Genomic DNA, 20099 nt, shown 5'->3' on the forward strand with positions numbered 1-20099 from the left:
GTGGAGTCGACATCTTTGAAAAAATTGGTATAATTTACCTTTATTAATTTCTTTGTAGTTGACAAGTGTTTTTTTTTCTCCTTCCGACGTCACCAATTATGTTTAACTCTTGTTTAACGATTTCACTTACACGTTCGGAGTCACCAGTTATGGCGCTAGTGCACCATATATTATTTATTAATTAAATCTTGAAATGAAACCGCAATTACTTGATGTAGACTCGAAAATGTGTGTTTATTGATATCTCAATTAATAAAGGAACTGATATTACATAACATCTAATATCAATTTTGATCCCGACAATTTATCGATCATTTAAAAGGAGACTTTATTTTTCCATCGTATAAAAACAATTTGCTAGCTATAGCATGCTAGATGTGATATTCGATTGGCGTTAATCAACTGACATGTGTCATGTGGCCGTGTTCATTCTGCCATATATATAATATAATTTTATTTTAATTAAAGTTAATTTTGCTCTTATATTTGTAGTATCTTTACCAATCCACATATCTTATAATTACCTAGCTATACTAATCTTTATACTGTTTTTAGATCCACTGATGATGACATTAAATTAAATGTCGAAACGTTTGGAATTAAAGATTAATTTGTAAATCTTTGCTTTTTATTCTTTGATGTATTCATATATCGCAACATCAAAAATAACAACTAAATCATATATATATATATATATATATATATATATATATATATATATATTTTAAACTGTAATGAAATATATCTATATATATATATATATATATATATATATATATATAAATCTCGTGTCACGATGTTGGTTCGCGATGGACGCCCAAACTACTGAACCGCTTTTAAATTTTATTGGCTCATCGTGTGCATATATATCCAACTTAGGTTATAGGAAATTTTGAAAAGTAAATTTGAAATATAAATATATAATTTTTATACATTTCTAAAAATTTTGACAGAAAATGACCAAAAAAAAACAAAACACTAAAATAACAAATGTCAAAATTTAAGGAAATTTCGATAAATAATTTTTGAAAAAAAAAATTGACATTTCAAAAAATAAAATTCAAAAACATGTACATATATAGAAATATCCAACATTTATATCCAAATTTGATGAAATGCTATATTCAAAATCACTGTTTATAGTTTTAAATCTAATTAAAAATCAATGCTTAAAAATTTAAATAAATGCTGACATAAAAAAAAAATTAAATGTCATTTGTCAATATTTATGCAAATAATTATATAAATAGATTTACAATTTATAGTTATTTGATTAGCTTACCAAATTATGTCGGAAACCAAAATTTCATCAAAACATTATAGATAAGAGATCACAATAAAAAAGCGGCATATTGAATTTAAAATTAATCATAAACAAAATTTTGACTTTTCACAAAAAAAATGTTTAACGACTTACTTCAATAAGAAGCAAATAAATTAATTATTCCAAGTTATGTTAGAGGCAATATTGCCTAACAAATTATAGATACAAATAAATATTATAGATTGCAATAAAAAAACGGCATATTAAATTTAACATTAATAATAAACAAATTTTTGACAGTTCAGAAAAATTGAATTTTTAACGACTTCAATAAGAAACAAATATATTAATTATTCCAAGTTTTGTTATAGGCAATATTGTAGATACAAAACATTATTGGAAAATATATTATATCATATTATATCATATTATATTAAATTTCGACCAAGATTATTTAGTTTTATATTTTTTTATAAATCTTCATAAATTTTGACAGAAATTTACTAAAAAAAACAAAACACTAAAATGACAAATGTCAATATTTATGGAAACTTCGAGAAAAAACGATTTATGATTTTTGAAAAAAAAAATGACAATTCTAAAAATATATTATTTTTACTAATTGAAAAAGGAACAGATATATTATAATATATACAACAGTTATATCCAAATTAGGCAAAATGATACATTCAAAATAATAGAAATATATAATGTTTATAAATTTAAATAAATTTTGATAGTTGTAAGCTAAAAAAAAGTGAAATGTCAATCATCAATATCTATGGAAAGTATTAGATGAATAAATTTATAATTTATATTTATTTGGTTTGCTCAACATATTAATTCGGATACTAACACGTCCTCAAAACATAATAGATCAGATATTTATTTTTGGATTGATATGAATTTTTTATAACAAAAGGTTTGAAATTTGGTTGTCAAACGGATTCAAATTTCAATCAGATGGATTTTAATAAGGGCCGTTGCAACGCAAGGCTGGGTATGCTAGTATATATATATATATATATATATATATTTTAAACTGTATAACAAATTCAGAAAGAATTAATATATAGTATCCGCGGTAAAGGTACGATTTCACTTTGGGTTTTTTCACTCAAAATAATTGCTTCAAAAATGTTGCCCATAATTTTTATATATTATTTATATCCCGTACTATATATTAATTATTTTCAGTAATAATAATATCTAAATTATATTTTTCTCAATATAATTTGATATACATTATTACTTATTTGCATGATATTTTGTAATTTGTTGAACCAAGTTAATTCTAGATGAAATACGATTCATTTTAATTTTGTTTGAAATGACACTCATAAAACTATTTGATTTAAATTAAAAAAGAAAACAGACCCTTAACAGTACACATTTTATAGTGACACATTTTATAGTTTATTCTGCGCACTATAAAACTCCATAGAATATATAAAGTATAACACCTCGCCGCTAAATGGCTTCAAATACAACAATTAGATCTTGGACGAAACAAAAAACCCTTTTTCTTATCTAGTTTAATATTGTTCCTAAGACACATTATACAACATCGATGTATTAAGATCATAATTTATATAATTTTGTTCATTACATAATTTTTGTTTGTACCCGTAGGGTAGTTAAAGTAATGGGCTGGAAATCGAAAATGAAAATATTTGCATATTTTTACATTTTGAAAGTGTCTGAACATTTTGGAATACCTCAGAAAAAATTGATGTGTGGGTGTTTTCTTTGTTCGCATTTTTTCGTTCACGTTTTCGGTGGCGCGGATCAACCGATTTGAATGGTTCGAAAAACATTCGATTCCTATTGACAGCGAGATGTGCTGATTAGTAAAGGCAGGTCTAGTCGTTACGGAGACACGGAGCAAAAAGTGCAGAAAATAGAAATAGAGGTTTTGAGAGAACGGAGTATCCGATTTGATTGATCCAAAAACATTAAATTTGCAATGACTGGGGGAAGTTGTGTTTTTGTTTTTGGCAAAGGCAGGTCCAGCCGTTTCGGAGATACCAAGCAAATTGGGCAAAAAATGGCAGTTTTCAAAAGAACTAAGCATCCGATTTGAATGATTCAAATAACTTTTTGCTTGTTTTGACAAAATAATTGCTTTTCTAAATAAAAATTATTCAATTTATTTTCGATTTCTTATTTTTTTATTTTTTGTATATCGAAATTAATTTATATTTTAATTTTAATTTTTGCTAAATTTCTAAAGCTCATTTGTATACTTTAATTAAATAATTTTAACTTCGTAATTCAGTTTATATAATTCTTATAAAGATTAGAAAATGTTACAATATTTATAATAATATATTTGGAAACATTTAATATTACTCGTACATTTCGTTACGGTAAGGAAAGTTAAAGCAATTTGTCTTAAGACACGATGTAATTTACCACGAATTAGTTCTGTTATCAATATCTAACGTTATGTTGAAAAAAAAATTAAATTACACTACTGAGAAACAATGTCATCCCCCCGGTAAGTGGCATAGGAGTTATTTTCACTCTTGAACTTGAGAATAAGATGAACCTAATTCCTAAAATTCATACAAATTGGAGCACAGTAAAAAAAAATCAGACGCAAAACGCTATATTGACTTGAGTAAATATTCCGTATCCAATGCCAAACATATTAGTGCAGTAAACGGAGAGGAAAAAAGGGCATAAACTCTGAATTTTTTTACTGTGCTCCGAATTGAATGAAATTTTGGAATTAGGTTCATCTAACCCTCAAGTTCAAAAGTGAAAACAATTCGGATTGCGCCATCACCCCCCGGGGGGATGACACCCTCTCTCAATTGTGTAATTACATTTTTTTAAAATAACGTCGGAAATCGATAGAAGAACTAATTATAAGAAAAAAATGTCTTCTATAGTTTTTCAAAAAAACTAATACTTTTCAAGTTACTGGCCACTAAAGATTCATATATTTTTGGTGTTTTTCTTCGTTTTTTTTGCAAATATCTCCTAAAATATACATTTTAACGAAAATCATGTATTTTAACGAAAATCATGTCCGTTTACTGCACTATATGAATTTTCGACACAATGGAACTTCTAAAAATAATTTTTTGAATGAGCAATTTTTTTTTTGTATTGTGATACAATGTAAAGTAAGGAAAAACACGACTAAATTATTTAAAAAATGAGACTCAAAATATCAACTTTTTTTGAAATGTTAACATGAAACTGCACTTTTTGGCATATTTTTCTCAAACATGGTGCTCTGAAAGATTTCATTTGTATATATATATATATATATATATATATATATATAATATATATATATATATACTCATTTTCTTGGTTAAATTTTTTTTTATTTATGTTATTTAAATTCAGAACCTAAATTTGATATCGATCAGATGGACATTTTGTTAAATAACATTTTCCCAGTTATAATTTCCCAGAATTTATCGAAGAATAGATAGTAATATATGAAGCTCCGGGGTTATACATACTTAAATTATTTTTTATCTCTCCTCACAAAAATTTGAAAATTTTGTATAAACTCAGTAGTATTATTAACAATTATACACAAAATCCAGAATCCAAAAAGAATGTGAAAAACGTGAAATGTAATCAATTAGTAGAAAGACCAAAAAAGACTTGGATGGATTATACTATGTTTCCTATAGAAAGTGTATAAATCTTCCAGTTTGATTGTATTGACAAAATATAGACAAATTAATGGGGTTTATTGTTTTTATAATACTTCATTGTATATAGCATTCAAACAACACATCCTTATACACTTAAAGTATTAATATTTTTGATTCTCTAGAAATTGTTTAGAATGTACCTTACTTAGCAAAACAACGTTTGCCGGGTCAGCTAGTCTTATATATAAAAATGGAGCTCTCGATCAAATGATTCGGTAAAACTCGTAAACGGCTAAACCGATTTGTCCAGGCTTAGTCTTGAAAAATTCGTGCCAATCCGGAGAAGGTCGGAAAGGTGAGATAATATTTCAAAATCGCGTAAAAACTTTACATTTTTAATTTGAAAATTTTTGTTGAAGCGTAATTTAAATAAAACAATGAACGGTGGCTAATACGTGAAATGTCAAACCTTTTTAGGCAGATTATGTTGAATTACGTTTAATAGGATGTTTTACGTGAATATTATTTAATAATGATTAAATTCTAGTAAGTAGTTTTGTTTGTAGTTTTATTTATATACAAAAACGTTAGTAAACGGGCCGCAAATGTTACTAGAGACTCAAAATATCAACTTTTTTGAAATGTTAATATGAAAATGAACTTTTTGGCATATTTTTCTCAAAAATATGTGCTCTGAAAAATCTCATTTGTATAATTATATACTCATTGGTATTTATAAAACATTTTCTAGGTTATATTATTTTTTATTTATGTTATTTAAATTCAGAACCTAAATTTCGTATCGATCAAATGGACATTTTGTCGAATAACATTTTCCCAGTTATAATTGCCCAGAATTTATCGAAGAATAGATAGTAATATATGAAGGTCCGGGATTAAAAAGGTCCACCACCTATGTGTCAAAAATCGGTAAAGTTAAGCATTGTTTAAAAATATTTGAAAGTTGAGGAAAACAGGTGTATAATCTTGATTTGAAAACGGTAATCTTTGAAATGGGGAGGATAAACGGTAATCTTTGAAAATCCACAATAAAAGTATTTTGTTCTGTTGGTAGTTTTTTAGCATTAGTTAAAAATAAAATTATTTTGTAAAATACCTTTAAAATTAAAATAAGACATTAAACCTGTTTACGATATATAGGTTTAAAAGATCTAGATAACAAATTATTGAAAGACATCAGAAAAGCACATTTCTACAATGATGAAGTAGCTGGCTGTTTTACTGAACGTAGTTTGTTTGAAATGTGTTACTTGTTGTGATATAATTGGTTTGATTTTTATAATATAATTAATATTTGCTTCAAGTCAAATTTGACCTTTGTGTTTCGCACTGCTCTACATATATACTATTCATTAAATATATTTTAATACATCGAATGTTACTTGAAACTTTTCAAAAAGCAGGTCAAAGAAGAAATACTTAATTTACTTTCTATCTCTCTTGGCAAAAATTTGAAAATTTTTGAATAAGCTCAGTAGTATTAGAAGTATTATTTACAATTATACACAAATTCCAGAATCCAAAAAGAATCTTAAAAACTTGAAACGTAATTAATAAGGCGAAAGATCGAAAAAGACTTGGATGAATTATACTATGTACACACTAAATTTATGTATACACTAAAAGTATTCATTTTTTTGATTCTCTAGAAATTGTTTAGAATATACCTAACTCAGCAAACGTTTGCCGGGTCAGCTAGTATATATATATATATATATATATATATATATATATATAAAAAAAGTAAATAAACATAACTTAAACATGCGGATTTAAAATTGTCTAATATTTATAAGAATTGTATAAAATAAATTTCAGAGTTAAAATTTTTCAATTCAATTCATTTCAATTCAAAAATGCCCAAAAGCAATTGCTTCGTTAACACAAGCTGAAAGTTTTTGTTTTATCTCAAAAACTGCAATTTTTTGCACATTTAGCTACGTATCTCCGAAATAGACCCACCTTTGCCAAACGGACAATCAAAACACACACACATCCATTTATTCTAAGGTATGGCAAAGTGTTAATAAATTTTCTATTTTGATTTTTTGACAATTTCAATAATTATCCCTATGAGAAGTTAAAAATAACTGTCTCTTCATATAACTTTATTCTATTTTAAGTTTAGTAGATACCAGAAAGAAATTCATAAACATTGTGCTTTGACAATTAGGTGTAAAGATAAGCACAAGGAACAAAGAGAAGTACTGAATCGATATACTGCTGAGGCAGTCATAGAAATGACAAAAATGTCAGTTGGTACTTCTGCAATAAACAATGGTCTACAGCAGCATTCCCACCGACCTGACACCCACCTTCGCGAAGCAACGCGGTCAGCACCAGATGTCATTATTATGGCATCTTGCAATAACATGGCACTCCCACACTGACAAGACGAGACAGCGATGATCACCGAATGGGAGCCATACAGGTAATTTTAACAAAATATTGAAATTACAGACAAACTTCTAAAACATATTATTGTTTTGGTAATATGTTGATACCAAACTAAAAATTTAGCATTAAAACAATGAAAAGTTTATTTTTTATTTGCTTTTACTAAATACCAATGTGAAGTGTACATTATAAATACTAAATCAATCAAAAACGAATATTTTTTTAACCATTAATCACTGTGTGGCCGCTTTATGCGGATGCAAATTATCCAAAGTTGTGTAGATATTGAAAATTAGTCAACGTTCAATTAACGCGATTTCAATCGCAATTATTGATATTATTAAATTAAAAATTACCTGATCGACTTCCAAGTCGTAGCAAATTGGCTAATTTCATTTTATTTTTTTTAATTGAAATGTATGCGTGTCAAATTCATTATCAATTCATAACTTATAATATAATATTACGACTATAATTTGAAAATTATACTATTCGTAATACATGTTAGATTTCCGTACCGTAATGTAACATTTGAAGAATATCAAATGTTCTCAAATAGATTATTATGAATCTTGACAACGTTTATAAATGTTTACAGAAAAGTAACCAAAACTTTATCAATAGTTATAAAATTAAATAAACTGAATTGCAAAGTTAAAATTATTCATTTGTGGTATATAAGTGAGCTTAAAAAATGAATTATTTTTGGTATTAAAAAAAAGTATTTTTGAAAAAAAAAATGAGAAAAATTTCTTTCCCAACAGCAAATGATTCGTTAACACACGCGGAAAGTTGTTTGAATCATCCAAATCGAATGCTTAGTTCTATGAAAAATTGTTATTTTTTACACATTTAGTTTTGTATCTCCAAAACGGTTAGACCTGCCTGTGCCAAAATCTAATCACCACTTCTCGCTATAGCTAAAAGTAAGATCATTCAATTCGGATGCTCAGTTCTATCAACAATTTCATTTCAGTTTGCTGCACTCTTTGCTCCGTATAACTAACGAGCAGATATACAATTATTTTCATTTTCGATTTTTGGACGATTACAATAACTTAACCTACGGGAAGTTAACAAGTAGAAAATTATAATAAATAACAATATTTGAAAGAAGAAGGCAGAAGATGTATAACCAGACATAACCTTTATTTTTTCGACGTCGTCATCAGGAGATGAACAGCAATGTTTGAAAATCCATAATAAAAGTATTTTCTTTCGCAGTAAGATTTTTTTCGGTTGTAAGTACTTTTGTATAGGTCACAAGACGTCAATATAATATTTTAGTATACGTTAATAATTTGTAATTTCAAATGTATTGTTATTTGTAAGTTAGATTCAATACATTTTCTCATATGACCACTAAAAAAGCCTGCATATGTGTAGGTTTAAAAGGACTAACTGAAGCTTTACCATGACAAAAAAGTAAACTGAGTTAAAAAATAGAATTTTAAAAGACATAAATTGAACTAATTGTTATTTGATTTCTGCTGATTAATATGTATGACGAGATAGCAGATCAAGATTGAGTACGTTGTAATCTTTGCAAAAATGTGTTTATACAATTTATAATAATTTATTTATTTGACGTCAATTGGCTATATACAGTTAGATATTGTGTAATATGATATAATGTAACATAATAATGTAGTCCTATGTTATTTATGCTTATGTTGGTGTATACTTAAACACACACACACATACGGGTACCTACACATACACACGTACACACGCCCGCACATACTTAAGTTGAACTAAGTTTATATTAGTTATACACTAGTTATTTAATTGGGCGATATCTTGTTGAAAAGATTTTCTATCATGGTCACAATTTATGGATTTGTAGGTTTTTAGTTATCTGCATATTGAAGTAATCTGAATTAAAGTCAGTGTCTAGGTCAATTATAATAATTGAATAATATTGATTCCAAGTATGATCCTTTTGGTACACGAGATATATCTTCGTATTTTTCAAATAAATGGCCATCCAGTCCCACTTGTAGTTGTCTGCAAATTGAATAAATTCTGAACCTACCTGAAATTTTGCCCTTAACTTTATACCGGTTTAGTTACCATAACACAATTTGGCGAAAATGGTTGTGAGTGGTCACAGAGGCTGGCAGGCATCATAATTGCATTAGGACAGTGTTAAGGTTTATAAAGGTAAGCAACAAAACTTAAAATAAATAATATGTAATCCTTTTCATATAGATAATTAAAAGAAAACAAAAATAACACTTAAATATGGTACGCTAATTGAAACGACACAAGTTATAAGACAATATTTTTTTTACAAAATATTAAATTAAAAAATACAAATAAAATAAATAAAAAAAATTAAAAAGCTCATTTCATCGAGACATGTTATTCGTTTGGAATTTGTTTAGAAAATATTACATTATTACTAGGAGCATTAGAAACACCAAACCATAAAACGGGCGGCGAAGTTACAAAGTGGAAACATAAAAAATATAGTTTGTGGAATCAAATTTCAATCAATGACTGAAAGCATATTGAAAGAAAATGATATAATAGAGAAAATAAACATAGGTGACCTTATAAAATGTAAAAAGTATGCGAACAAAGAGAGAAAAATTTGAAAAAATGTACAAATAATAATTTATTCGTGTATAAGGAACAAGTTATTGTGAAAATTATAATATATATATATATATATATATATATATATATGCACATATGATTTTTGTATACTAGCGACCAAAATAAGATACCTTGCCGAAGAAACCATATCTCTGAAATGAATTCTGATGTCCCGTGCATTCACCCAAAGATTGGGTCAATTTTTAAAAAATCCTGTTTTGGCTCATTTAGAGCGCCTCAATAATGTCCAAATGTATAACCGATCCCCAGTAACTTTGGAAGGCCAATCTACCCATGCCCATGGAGGTCTCCTATACAAAAGTTGCATCATTCTGGGTACTTCAACATGACAAAAATCTGCGATTTATTTTTATTATAAAATTTATTTAATCATAAGATATGTTAATAAAACTATGTAAAATTCATAAACTATTGTTTGAAGTTTTTTTTAGTTTCAAGTCTGAAAAATTTTTCACGCCTCAATAATATCGTCTCCGTAACAGCCTATAGCTAGCATAGAAGGTCAGAGACAAAATGCATTGGAAACATCGAAACAAAGAAGAATTTAATTTTTTTTTTTGTAAAAAAGTTTTTTGTTTGTGTTTGAATTAATATCTGAAAAAAATGTTTAAAAAAACATTTTTTGCTCAGTAAAATACCAAGAACGATGATTTTTTGCACTCTAAATGTTAGCCCAACGGAATTTTTTAAAATTCAAACCCTATCTTTGGGTCAATGCACGGGACATCAGAATTCATTTAAGAGGTATTGTTTCTTCAGCAAAGTATCTTGTTTTGATCCTTAGTATTAAGCGACTTTTAAATCGACCCGCCCTAATATATATATATATATATATATATATATATATATATATATATATATATATCCTATCAATACGCCTATTGAAATAATTCAGTCGAGTACGGTGCTCGGTATGGGCGTGTTACTTGCTTCACAATGTTACATTTCATAACTTTTAGTCAAATTAGTTTTCAAATCTTTTAGTTATTCATAATTTTTTCTAAATAAATGTTTTTCTCTAATATGTTATTAAGTTTAATTTTTAAAATAAATTTTTGTTGAGTGTTTTTGTCCTGTGGTGTGTATAATGTTTCTCTATGTTATAATTAATCTATATTGGTGTTTATATTATTTAATAAAATTTTCAAATTGTTGTAGTTGCTGAATGATGACACCCATCTTGTGTCGAAACGTATAAATAAAAGTTTTTATACTTTATACCTTTTCTATTTTGACGAATGGGCTGCTAGTTACTTTGAAATATGTTTCAACGTCGAAAAAACTATCAAGATACGTTTCCTAGGCCTTCAAAGAATCATTTTTTACACTTACACCCACCTCCGTTTTTTGGACCTCAGTTTTTTCCTGTTCATCATTATGGTTCTTCGTATCGGTATGGATTTCCGATTCACCCTTTCGGCTTTCATCCACGGAATTTTGTTCAAGATCATCTTTCTCCGCCTTCGGTTCAAAATTACTCTGGGCCTGCTGTTCCTGCTCCATCTACTGATCAGCTGTCCTTCTTTAACTTTGTTTAGTTACATTATGGATACCACACCAGGGTAAAACTCTCCACATTTTCTTCTTTAAATTTAAAATTGATCAAAGCTATCATTAAACAAATTTTTTTTTTACGTTGCCGAAAATACAAATTGATTCCTAAGTTTTTTGACACTAAATCAATACTTTTTAAGTTTAATTATTTAACATCTCCTTCCTTTAACAAAAAGTTATGTAACATTAGTTTTGAAGCTATGTCACTTGAAATAAAAAATAGTTTTTTCTACATTTCTTCTATCAAATCTAAAATTGAAAATTTAAAAAATGTTTTAACCTCTATTTTAGAACCTCTTATTTTAGAAAATTTTCTAGAATTTAGGAATTTAAAATATGACAGAATTTCTACAAAATTAAAATTGGCTCACATGAAAAAATTTGATAAGCTTTTGGATAATTTTAATAAATCTAATGTACCGTTGATAAGTGAAAATTGGATAGATAAATAGCTCAAAAACTATTCTAACACTCCTATCCCCTCAAACTTGAAGTACATTTTTGCCCTTGGTCCTAAATTTTGCCTTCCGCCTCTCAAATCAAATTTTAATTTTATAAAGGTACTAGTAATTTGGAGTTTGGTTTAAAAAAATTGAACAACCCAGATAAAGAAACAAAATTTAGATCCTTGTGTTGTAACAAACTTTTATCCTTCATCAAAAATAATAATTCAAAATTTAGTTCCCTTCCTTTACAGTTAGAAATTGTTAGAGATTTAAAATTTTGCAAAAAGTTTTTGAGGGATAATCCAGATATCTTAGTTACCAGAGCTGATAAGGGCAACCTTACTGTGGTCTTGGATAGGTCGGATTATTTTTCAAAAACTTACGATTTATTAAACAACGAACCTTTTTATAAACCTTTAACTAACGACCCCACCGATCATTTAAACAGACAAACGCACAAACTCATTGGCAATTTAATCACAAAAAAACAAATCTCCAAATCATTAGGTTTTTCTTTAAAAGTCTTTCATCCCAGTTTTCCCAAGTTGTATTGTCTTCCTAAAGTTCACAAACCTAATTTACCTCTCAGACCTATAGTTTCCGACTTGAATTCTCCCTTAAGTAAACTCTCCAAACATATCAGCTCCATTCTCTCTAAGGTTTCTGTTTTATCTAAATTTAATGTTTCCAATTCTTTTGATTTAGTAAAAAATTTAAATAATTTTACAATTCCTTCCAATTCTTCCTTTGTTAGTTTTAATGTCATTTCCCTTTTCACGAATATTCCTTGGGATTTGGCTTTAGAAGCTGTTTCTGCCCGTTGGAATGATATCCAACCGCACACTTCGATTGACTTGGTTTCGATTTTAAATTTCATTTTTGTTAACACTTACTTTTGTTTTGATGATCAATTTTATTCGCAGATTTTTGGTTTACCCATGGGGTCTAGTATTAGCCCCCCTGTGGCTGATTTAACACTACAAATTTTAGAAAATTTTGTTTTATCTAATCTTTCTGTTCCACCTCATCTTTATTATAGATATGTTGATGACGTTCTTTTGTACCTTTACGATTCTCAGATTGTAGACACATTAGAATCTTTTAATTCTTTTAATAAACATTTGCAGTTTACCTGTGAGATTGAGTCGGATGACTCTATTAGTTTTTTAGACCTAAAAATTACTAAAAATAAAGTGAACAATTTTGTCCTGACTGATTGGTATCAGAAACCAACGTGGTCAGGAAGATATTTAAATTATTTGTCTTTTCATTCGCGTTCTATTAAAATTTCTGTCATTATCTCTTTTATTAGACTATTAGACAGAGCTATTTTACTACGTAACAGTATGTTTTGGGAAAAAAATTTGACCCTTATTCGTTCTGTTCTCAAAGACAATAGTTACCCTTTGCACTAGGTCAACAACATCATTAATAATATATTAAATTATTTACAAACGAATTTTAATAATTCATTTTCACCTTCTTGTTCAAATTCAATAGCTTCCTCTTCCGCCCAATACAAAGGAACTATCTGTTTACCTTTTTTAAGCAATTTTTCGTATTTTTTAAAAAAGTTATTTTCTTCAGAAGGATTCCGTTTAGTTTTTAGTTTTTATAATACTTTTATTTGCCTCTTTTCGGTTCTTAAGTCTGGAACCGCGTCTGATAGGGTCACCGATTCTGTTTGCAGGTTGGATTGCAATGATTGCAATATGTGTTATATTGGGGAAAGTTCCCAGTATATTTATAAAAGAGTTAATCAACATATTTATAATTCAAAAAATTCAAACCAATTCAAAACGATGTTTTCAGATCATATGCTCAATTTCAATCACACTTTTAACACTTCACATCCTGTTATTCTTTATATCGAAAAAAATAGTGACCTTAGAAAATTTGCTGAATCCTTTTTTATTTCATTAAATTCCTCTTGTGTTAATAAACGCAATTCATCCCACCTTTTACATGATAGTTACCAGCTTGCTATTGATTTTATTAAAAAAACAAAAAAATAATTTGCTATCTCCTTTATATTATTTTTTACAATTTTGTTTTTTCTTGTTCAAACTTTTACATGTTTTGCATTTTCCTTTTGATCAAATCCAGTTCAACCACTCGTTTTCGATGCGTTTCGTGTTTCGTGCATTTGTCCTTGATACGTCCCCTCCCATTCCTATCAATACGCCTATTGAAATAATTCAGTCGAGTATGGTGCTCGGTATGGGCGTGTTACTTGCTTCACAATGTTACATTTCATAACTTTTAGTCAAATTAGTTTTCAAATCTTTTAGTTATTCATAATTTTTTCTAAAAAAATGTTTTTCTCTAATATGTTATTAAGTTTAATTTTTAAAATAAATTTTTGTTGAGTGTTTTTGTCCTGTGGTGTGTATGTTTCTCTATGTTATAATTAATCTATATTGGTGTTTATATTAGTTATTAAAATTTTCAAATTATTTCGACGAATGGGCTGCTAGTTACTTTGAAATATATATATATATATATATATATATATATATATATATATATGATTATTTCTTTTTCGAACAGTAAATCCAATAATAAAAAACAATTTGTTTTTTGAAGATGTTTAATCACGACGTTTCGGAACTAGGTACGTTCCATCGTCAGGTTTATTCTGTAATAATTTATATATCATATCACTAATACTTTTTGTTAAAACACTCGATTTTTTTGAGAATTTTTGTAGATTTTGCGACTTCACAACACTTAAACACACTAACTTACTAAGACTTATCTATTGAATATATATATATGTAAAGAAAAATACCTAATTTTCTTTAGTTTGAATTTTGCGCGTTATAATTGTCATAAACAAGTGAAAACCTAAAATACGTCAGGGCGCAATTAATAAAATTTCCTAAAAGTAAAATAATCTTTAAAATAGTAGATATTGGTGTAAATGTGTTTAGGAACTGACATTGTAATTATTAACATTAAATGTCGTTTCTTTTCTGACAGGTATGTAAGGTTTTGTATTTAAACCTATGTCTAATGTAAAACTAACATAAAATATGTTTTTTCTGACAGAAAAACTCAATTGTGTTTGATTGGCTTTGTTATCCTAAGCACGAATATAATCCTATATATATATATATATATATATATATATATATATATATATATATATACCAATGTAGAAATTAATATGGTCTGAATCTACAAGCAATATACAATCTACATTGGTCAAATTTGAAACCAATATCGGCTGGTCATAAAAATTGAACATTTTTTATATTGAGGCCATATAGGTAAACCAACATTGGTCTATATTGGTCTGTATTTGGAAATTTGGAACCAATGTTGCCTACAAATTGTTGAATGTTGGTAAGGTAATATACAATTAGACAGAGAGCTGGTAAACATTTAGAATTATTAATTATTGAATTATTCTGAAACTTATAAATGATGTTGAAATATTACACAAATATTTGAAGATTTGAAGTTGAAATAATATAACGCATAAATCAATATCATTTATTTAACAATAAAACACCTGAAATTTATTTATTTATTTATTTATTTCTGAAATGAACATATACATAAATTTATTAAGAATGTTTTTGTGGAAATTCATTTATTAAATATAAACAATGATACAAATATATAACTGCATTAAAAATATTATTATTTATAAAACACAAAAGTGTCATAAATATTGATTATTTTTTTTAAAGATATTTATTAATACATATCAAGTAAATTTTTTTTATAACAATAACAAAAGCATATAAACTTTCCTATTTATAACATCATCACTCGATAAAACATTTCACAGCATCTGAACATATTTTATTTGTTGTTAATATATTTATTATCCATTATGAAATATTTATTTAATCGTCTAGAACAGTCATTGGGAAACCTACCTTACATTTGATATATATCAAGTAAATTATAATGGAATAACAGTAATAAATGCAAATTAACTTAACTATTTATAACATCATCACTCGATAAAACATTTCACAGCATCTGAACATATTTTATTTGTTGTTAATATATTTATTATCCATTATGAAATATTTATTTAATTGTCTAGAACAGTCATTGGGAAACCTACCTTACATTTGATATATATCAAGTAAATTATAATGGAATAACAGTAATAAATGCAAATTAACTTAACTATTTATAACATCATCACTCGATAAAACATTTCACAGCATCTGAACATATTTTATTTGTTGTTAATATATTTATTATCCATTATGAAATATTTATTTCATCGTCTAGAACAGTCATTGGGAAACCTACCTTACATTTGATATATATCAAGTAAATTATAATGGAATAACAGTAATAAATGCAAATTAACTTAACTATTTATAACATCATCACTCGATAAAACATTTCACAGCATCTGAACATATTTTATTTGTTGTTAATATATTTATTATCCATTATGAAATATTTATTTCATCGTCTAGAACAGTCATTGGGAAACCTACCTTACATTTGATATATATCAAGTAAATTATAATGAAATAACAGTAATAAATGCAAATTAACTTAACTATTTATAACATCATCACTCGATAAAACATTTCACAGCATCTGAACATATTTTATTTGTTGTTAATATATTTATTATCCATTATGAAATATTTATTTCATCGTCTAGAACAGTCATTGGGAAACCTACCTCACATTTGATATATATCAAGTAAATTATAATGGAATAACAGTAATAAATGCAAATTAACTTAACTATTTATAACATCATCATCATCGTCTAGAATCTTGCTATGCAAAAGTACAGATTTATTGACATTCCACATTGCATTTATTATTATCAAACATTATGATTATTCTGTCAAAATTTATATCTTTCCTTTCTATAACTTATTTAGTTAAAAACTTTTGATAAAAACCTTTTCGATAACATTTTATTACTAAGCAAACCAGTTTCCCTTCTTTCTGCGCTTACAACAATATTACCTGAAAATAAATAAGAAGTTTTAAAAGCAGAAAGAAATAATTATATTATAGCAACCATTGAAGCTTACCTTTTATAAATATGAAAGTGTAGGATTTTTTTCTCTCTACTATATTATTATTTCCTGAAAATAAGTAAGTATAAGTTTTAAATGAATAGACAGAATAATATTGAGGAATATTATATGCCTTTACCTGATAGTAGAATGCGCGTAAAATTCTCCTTGCCAGAAATTAGGTTATGTTATGTTTGATGTCTATAAAATATTTCACATAATATATACGGCAGATTTCTCAATGCTGTTAAACTCCTGATCAAATTAGAAAATCTTAGTGTAAAAAAGTTATTGAAGACATGCAAATCTTTTTGAAAATAATCTCGAAAATTCCAGCTTCACTTAACACTTCTCACTGTTGTTTATTTACAATTTATAACTCATAACACAATCTACACACATACGCACATTATCACTATTTTTTTAATTAAAACATAATTTGACTATTTACAATCGAATAAATAATACATTTCGTCAAACGACCAAATTGACGCTATCGTTTATGACGCCCATGAAATAAAGAACCACTTTGTTGTATTAATGCGCTTGTCATCGAATCTTCTGGAGACGATACATATCGTATTCGTCCGCGCCAAAAAATAGAAAACTCATAACTTTATTAAATTCAAGATATTTAATAAATTCGTAAAGAAATCACAATATATATTATTATATATTATTAAATTCGTCTTAGAAAGTTTTTCTTTCATACAACTAAACTTCGTATTGTAAACCGTCTGGAAAATAAGCTAGTCAGACTCCTGTAATTTAAGAAAAAAATCCAAATTCATATTGTCATAAATAAACCATATAAAGTATTATACATTGCTAGAATCGTCTCAAAATTTTTAATTTTTTTTCCATATATCACAACTCCGTATTTCAAACATTTTGGCCTATGGGCGAGTTGCAGTGCTAAAATTCAAGAAAAATTGAAAAATCAGAAAATAATTATATGAACACACATATTGAATTATATATCATTTTATTCGTAATTTTATTCCGCATCTTTCGTCAGAATAACCTTTTTACGTATCTGTAACCTTTTAGTTTGTAGCATTGAATATTCGTGAAAAATCACATGGTTAAATATTCAAAGGCTTATGTCTCGCGTATATTGCTTTCATATTGTGCGGGTCATTGGCCAAGCGGTAGCGTTGCTGGTTCTTAGCCTCGTAGTCTAAGGTTCGATCCCAGACAAGACTTTTGTTTTTTATTTTAAATATAAAAACAATAATTAAGATTTTTTTTTTTTAATTTGGGCTAATTTTATTCAGAATGACAAAATTCGACAAAACATATAATTAGCAATGTGGATTTTCCCAAGAAAACAAACCTCTACTGTGGGAAACAATATTTATTATTAACATTGGAACAATATTTAATAGTCAATTATAAAAAATGTTGCTTCAATATTTATTTTTTATTTTGAGGACAATATTAGCTTACGATAAAAAAATTTGTACCCGATGATAAAATTTTTTGCATAAATATTTATTTTTCAATTTGACGATAATATTTTGTACCTGATGATAAAAAATGTTGCATCAATATTTCTATTTCAATTTGTGGACAATATTTGTCAGCTGATGTTAAAAAAATATTGCATCAATATTTATATTTCACTTTGAGAACAATATTTTTTAGCCTATGATAAAAATGTTGCATCAATATTCATATTTCACTTTGGGAACAATATTTTGTAGCCGATGATAAAAAAATATTGCATCAATATTTATATTTTAGTTTGAGGACAATATTTATCAGCCCATGATAAAAAAATATTGCATCAATATTTCTATTTTATTTTGAGGACAATATTTATCAGCCGATGATAAAAAATATTGCATCAATATTTCTATTTTAGTTTGAGGACAATATTTATCAGTCGATGATAAAAAAATATTGCATCAATATTTATTCCTCTATTTGAGGACAATATTTATTAGCCGATGATAAAATATATTGCATCAATATTTCTATTTTAGTTTGAGACCAATATTAGATAAGGCCATTTATAGAGATTATTGCCTCAATATCGGCTGACGTTGGCCTGGTCGATTAGTTGACATCATCACAGAACCGACGTTCGCCGATATTTTTGCAATATAGGTAATCACGGCCACAGAAAACCGATATTGATAATATATTGTACCGATATTAATTTCTACATGGGTATATATATATATATATATATATATATATATATATATATATATATACCCATGTAGAAATTAATATCGGTACAATATATTATCAATATCGGTTTTCTGTGGCCGTGATTACCTATATTGCAAAAATATCGGCGAACGTCGGTTCTGTGATGATGTCAACTAATCGACCAGGCCAACGTCAGCCGATATTGAGGCAATAATCTCTATAAATGGCCTTATCTAATATTGGTCTCAAACTAAAATAGAAATATTGATGCAATATATTTTATCATCGGCTAATAAATATTGTCCTCAAATAGAGGAATAAATATTGATGCAATATTTTTTTATCATCGACTGATAAATATTGTCCTCAAACTAAAATAGAAATATTGATGCAATATTTTTTATCATCGGCTGATAAATATTGTCCTCAAAATAAAATAGAAATATTGATGCAATATTTTTTTATCATGGGCTGATAAATATTGTCCTCAAACTAAAATATAAATATTGATGCAATATTTTTTTATCATCGGCTACAAAATATTGTTCCCAAAGTGAAATATGAATATTGATGCAACATTTTTATCATAGGCTAAAAAATATTGTTCTCAAAGTGAAATATAAATATTGATGCAATATTTTTTTAACATCAGCTGACAAATATTGTCCACAAATTGAAATAGAAATATTGATGCAACATTTTTTATCATCAGGTACAAAATATTATCGTCAAATTGAAAAATAAATATTTATGCAAAAAATTTTATCATCGGGTACAAATTTTTTTATCGTAAGCTAATATTGTCCTCAAAATAAAAAATAAATATTGAAGCAACATTTTTTATAATTGACTATTAAATATTGTTCCAATGTTAATAATAAATATTGTTTCCCACAGTAGAGGTTTGTTTTCTTGGGAAAATCCACATTGCTAATTATATGTTTTGTCGAATTTTGTCATTCTGAATAAAATTAGCCCAAATTAAAAAAAAAAATCT

The 20099-nt window shown here is 26.9% G+C and overlaps 1 protein-coding gene and 1 long non-coding RNA gene across 2 annotated transcripts in view; one reads left to right on the forward strand and one right to left on the reverse strand.

The window, feature by feature from the left end:
* The window catches only part of LOC113371666 (neuropilin and tolloid-like protein 2), a 658950-nt gene that overhangs the window by 595504 nt on the left and 43347 nt on the right, over positions 1-20099 (forward strand). Inside the window, exon 13 of the mRNA XM_026612314.1 lies at positions 7082-7339. Coding sequence (XP_026468099.1) covers positions 7082-7298 — 217 coding nt within the window. The 3' untranslated portion in view covers positions 7299-7339. The remainder of the gene's footprint in view (positions 1-7081; positions 7340-20099) is intronic.
* On the reverse strand, positions 16760-17458 carry LOC113371667. The gene is made up of 3 exons (XR_003366648.1): positions 17082-17458; positions 16958-17011; positions 16760-16889 (listed from the first exon to the last, which is right to left on the reverse strand). It is a non-coding gene; the product is annotated as an uncharacterized LOC113371667 (long non-coding RNA).

The sequence above is a fragment of the Ctenocephalides felis genome, unplaced genomic scaffold (genome assembly GCF_003426905.1).
Source record: "Ctenocephalides felis isolate EL2017-DRISC unplaced genomic scaffold, ASM342690v1 CF-g0.4_SCAFFOLD_01492, whole genome shotgun sequence".
In the NCBI taxonomy this organism is placed as follows: domain Eukaryota; kingdom Metazoa; phylum Arthropoda; class Insecta; order Siphonaptera; family Pulicidae; genus Ctenocephalides; species Ctenocephalides felis.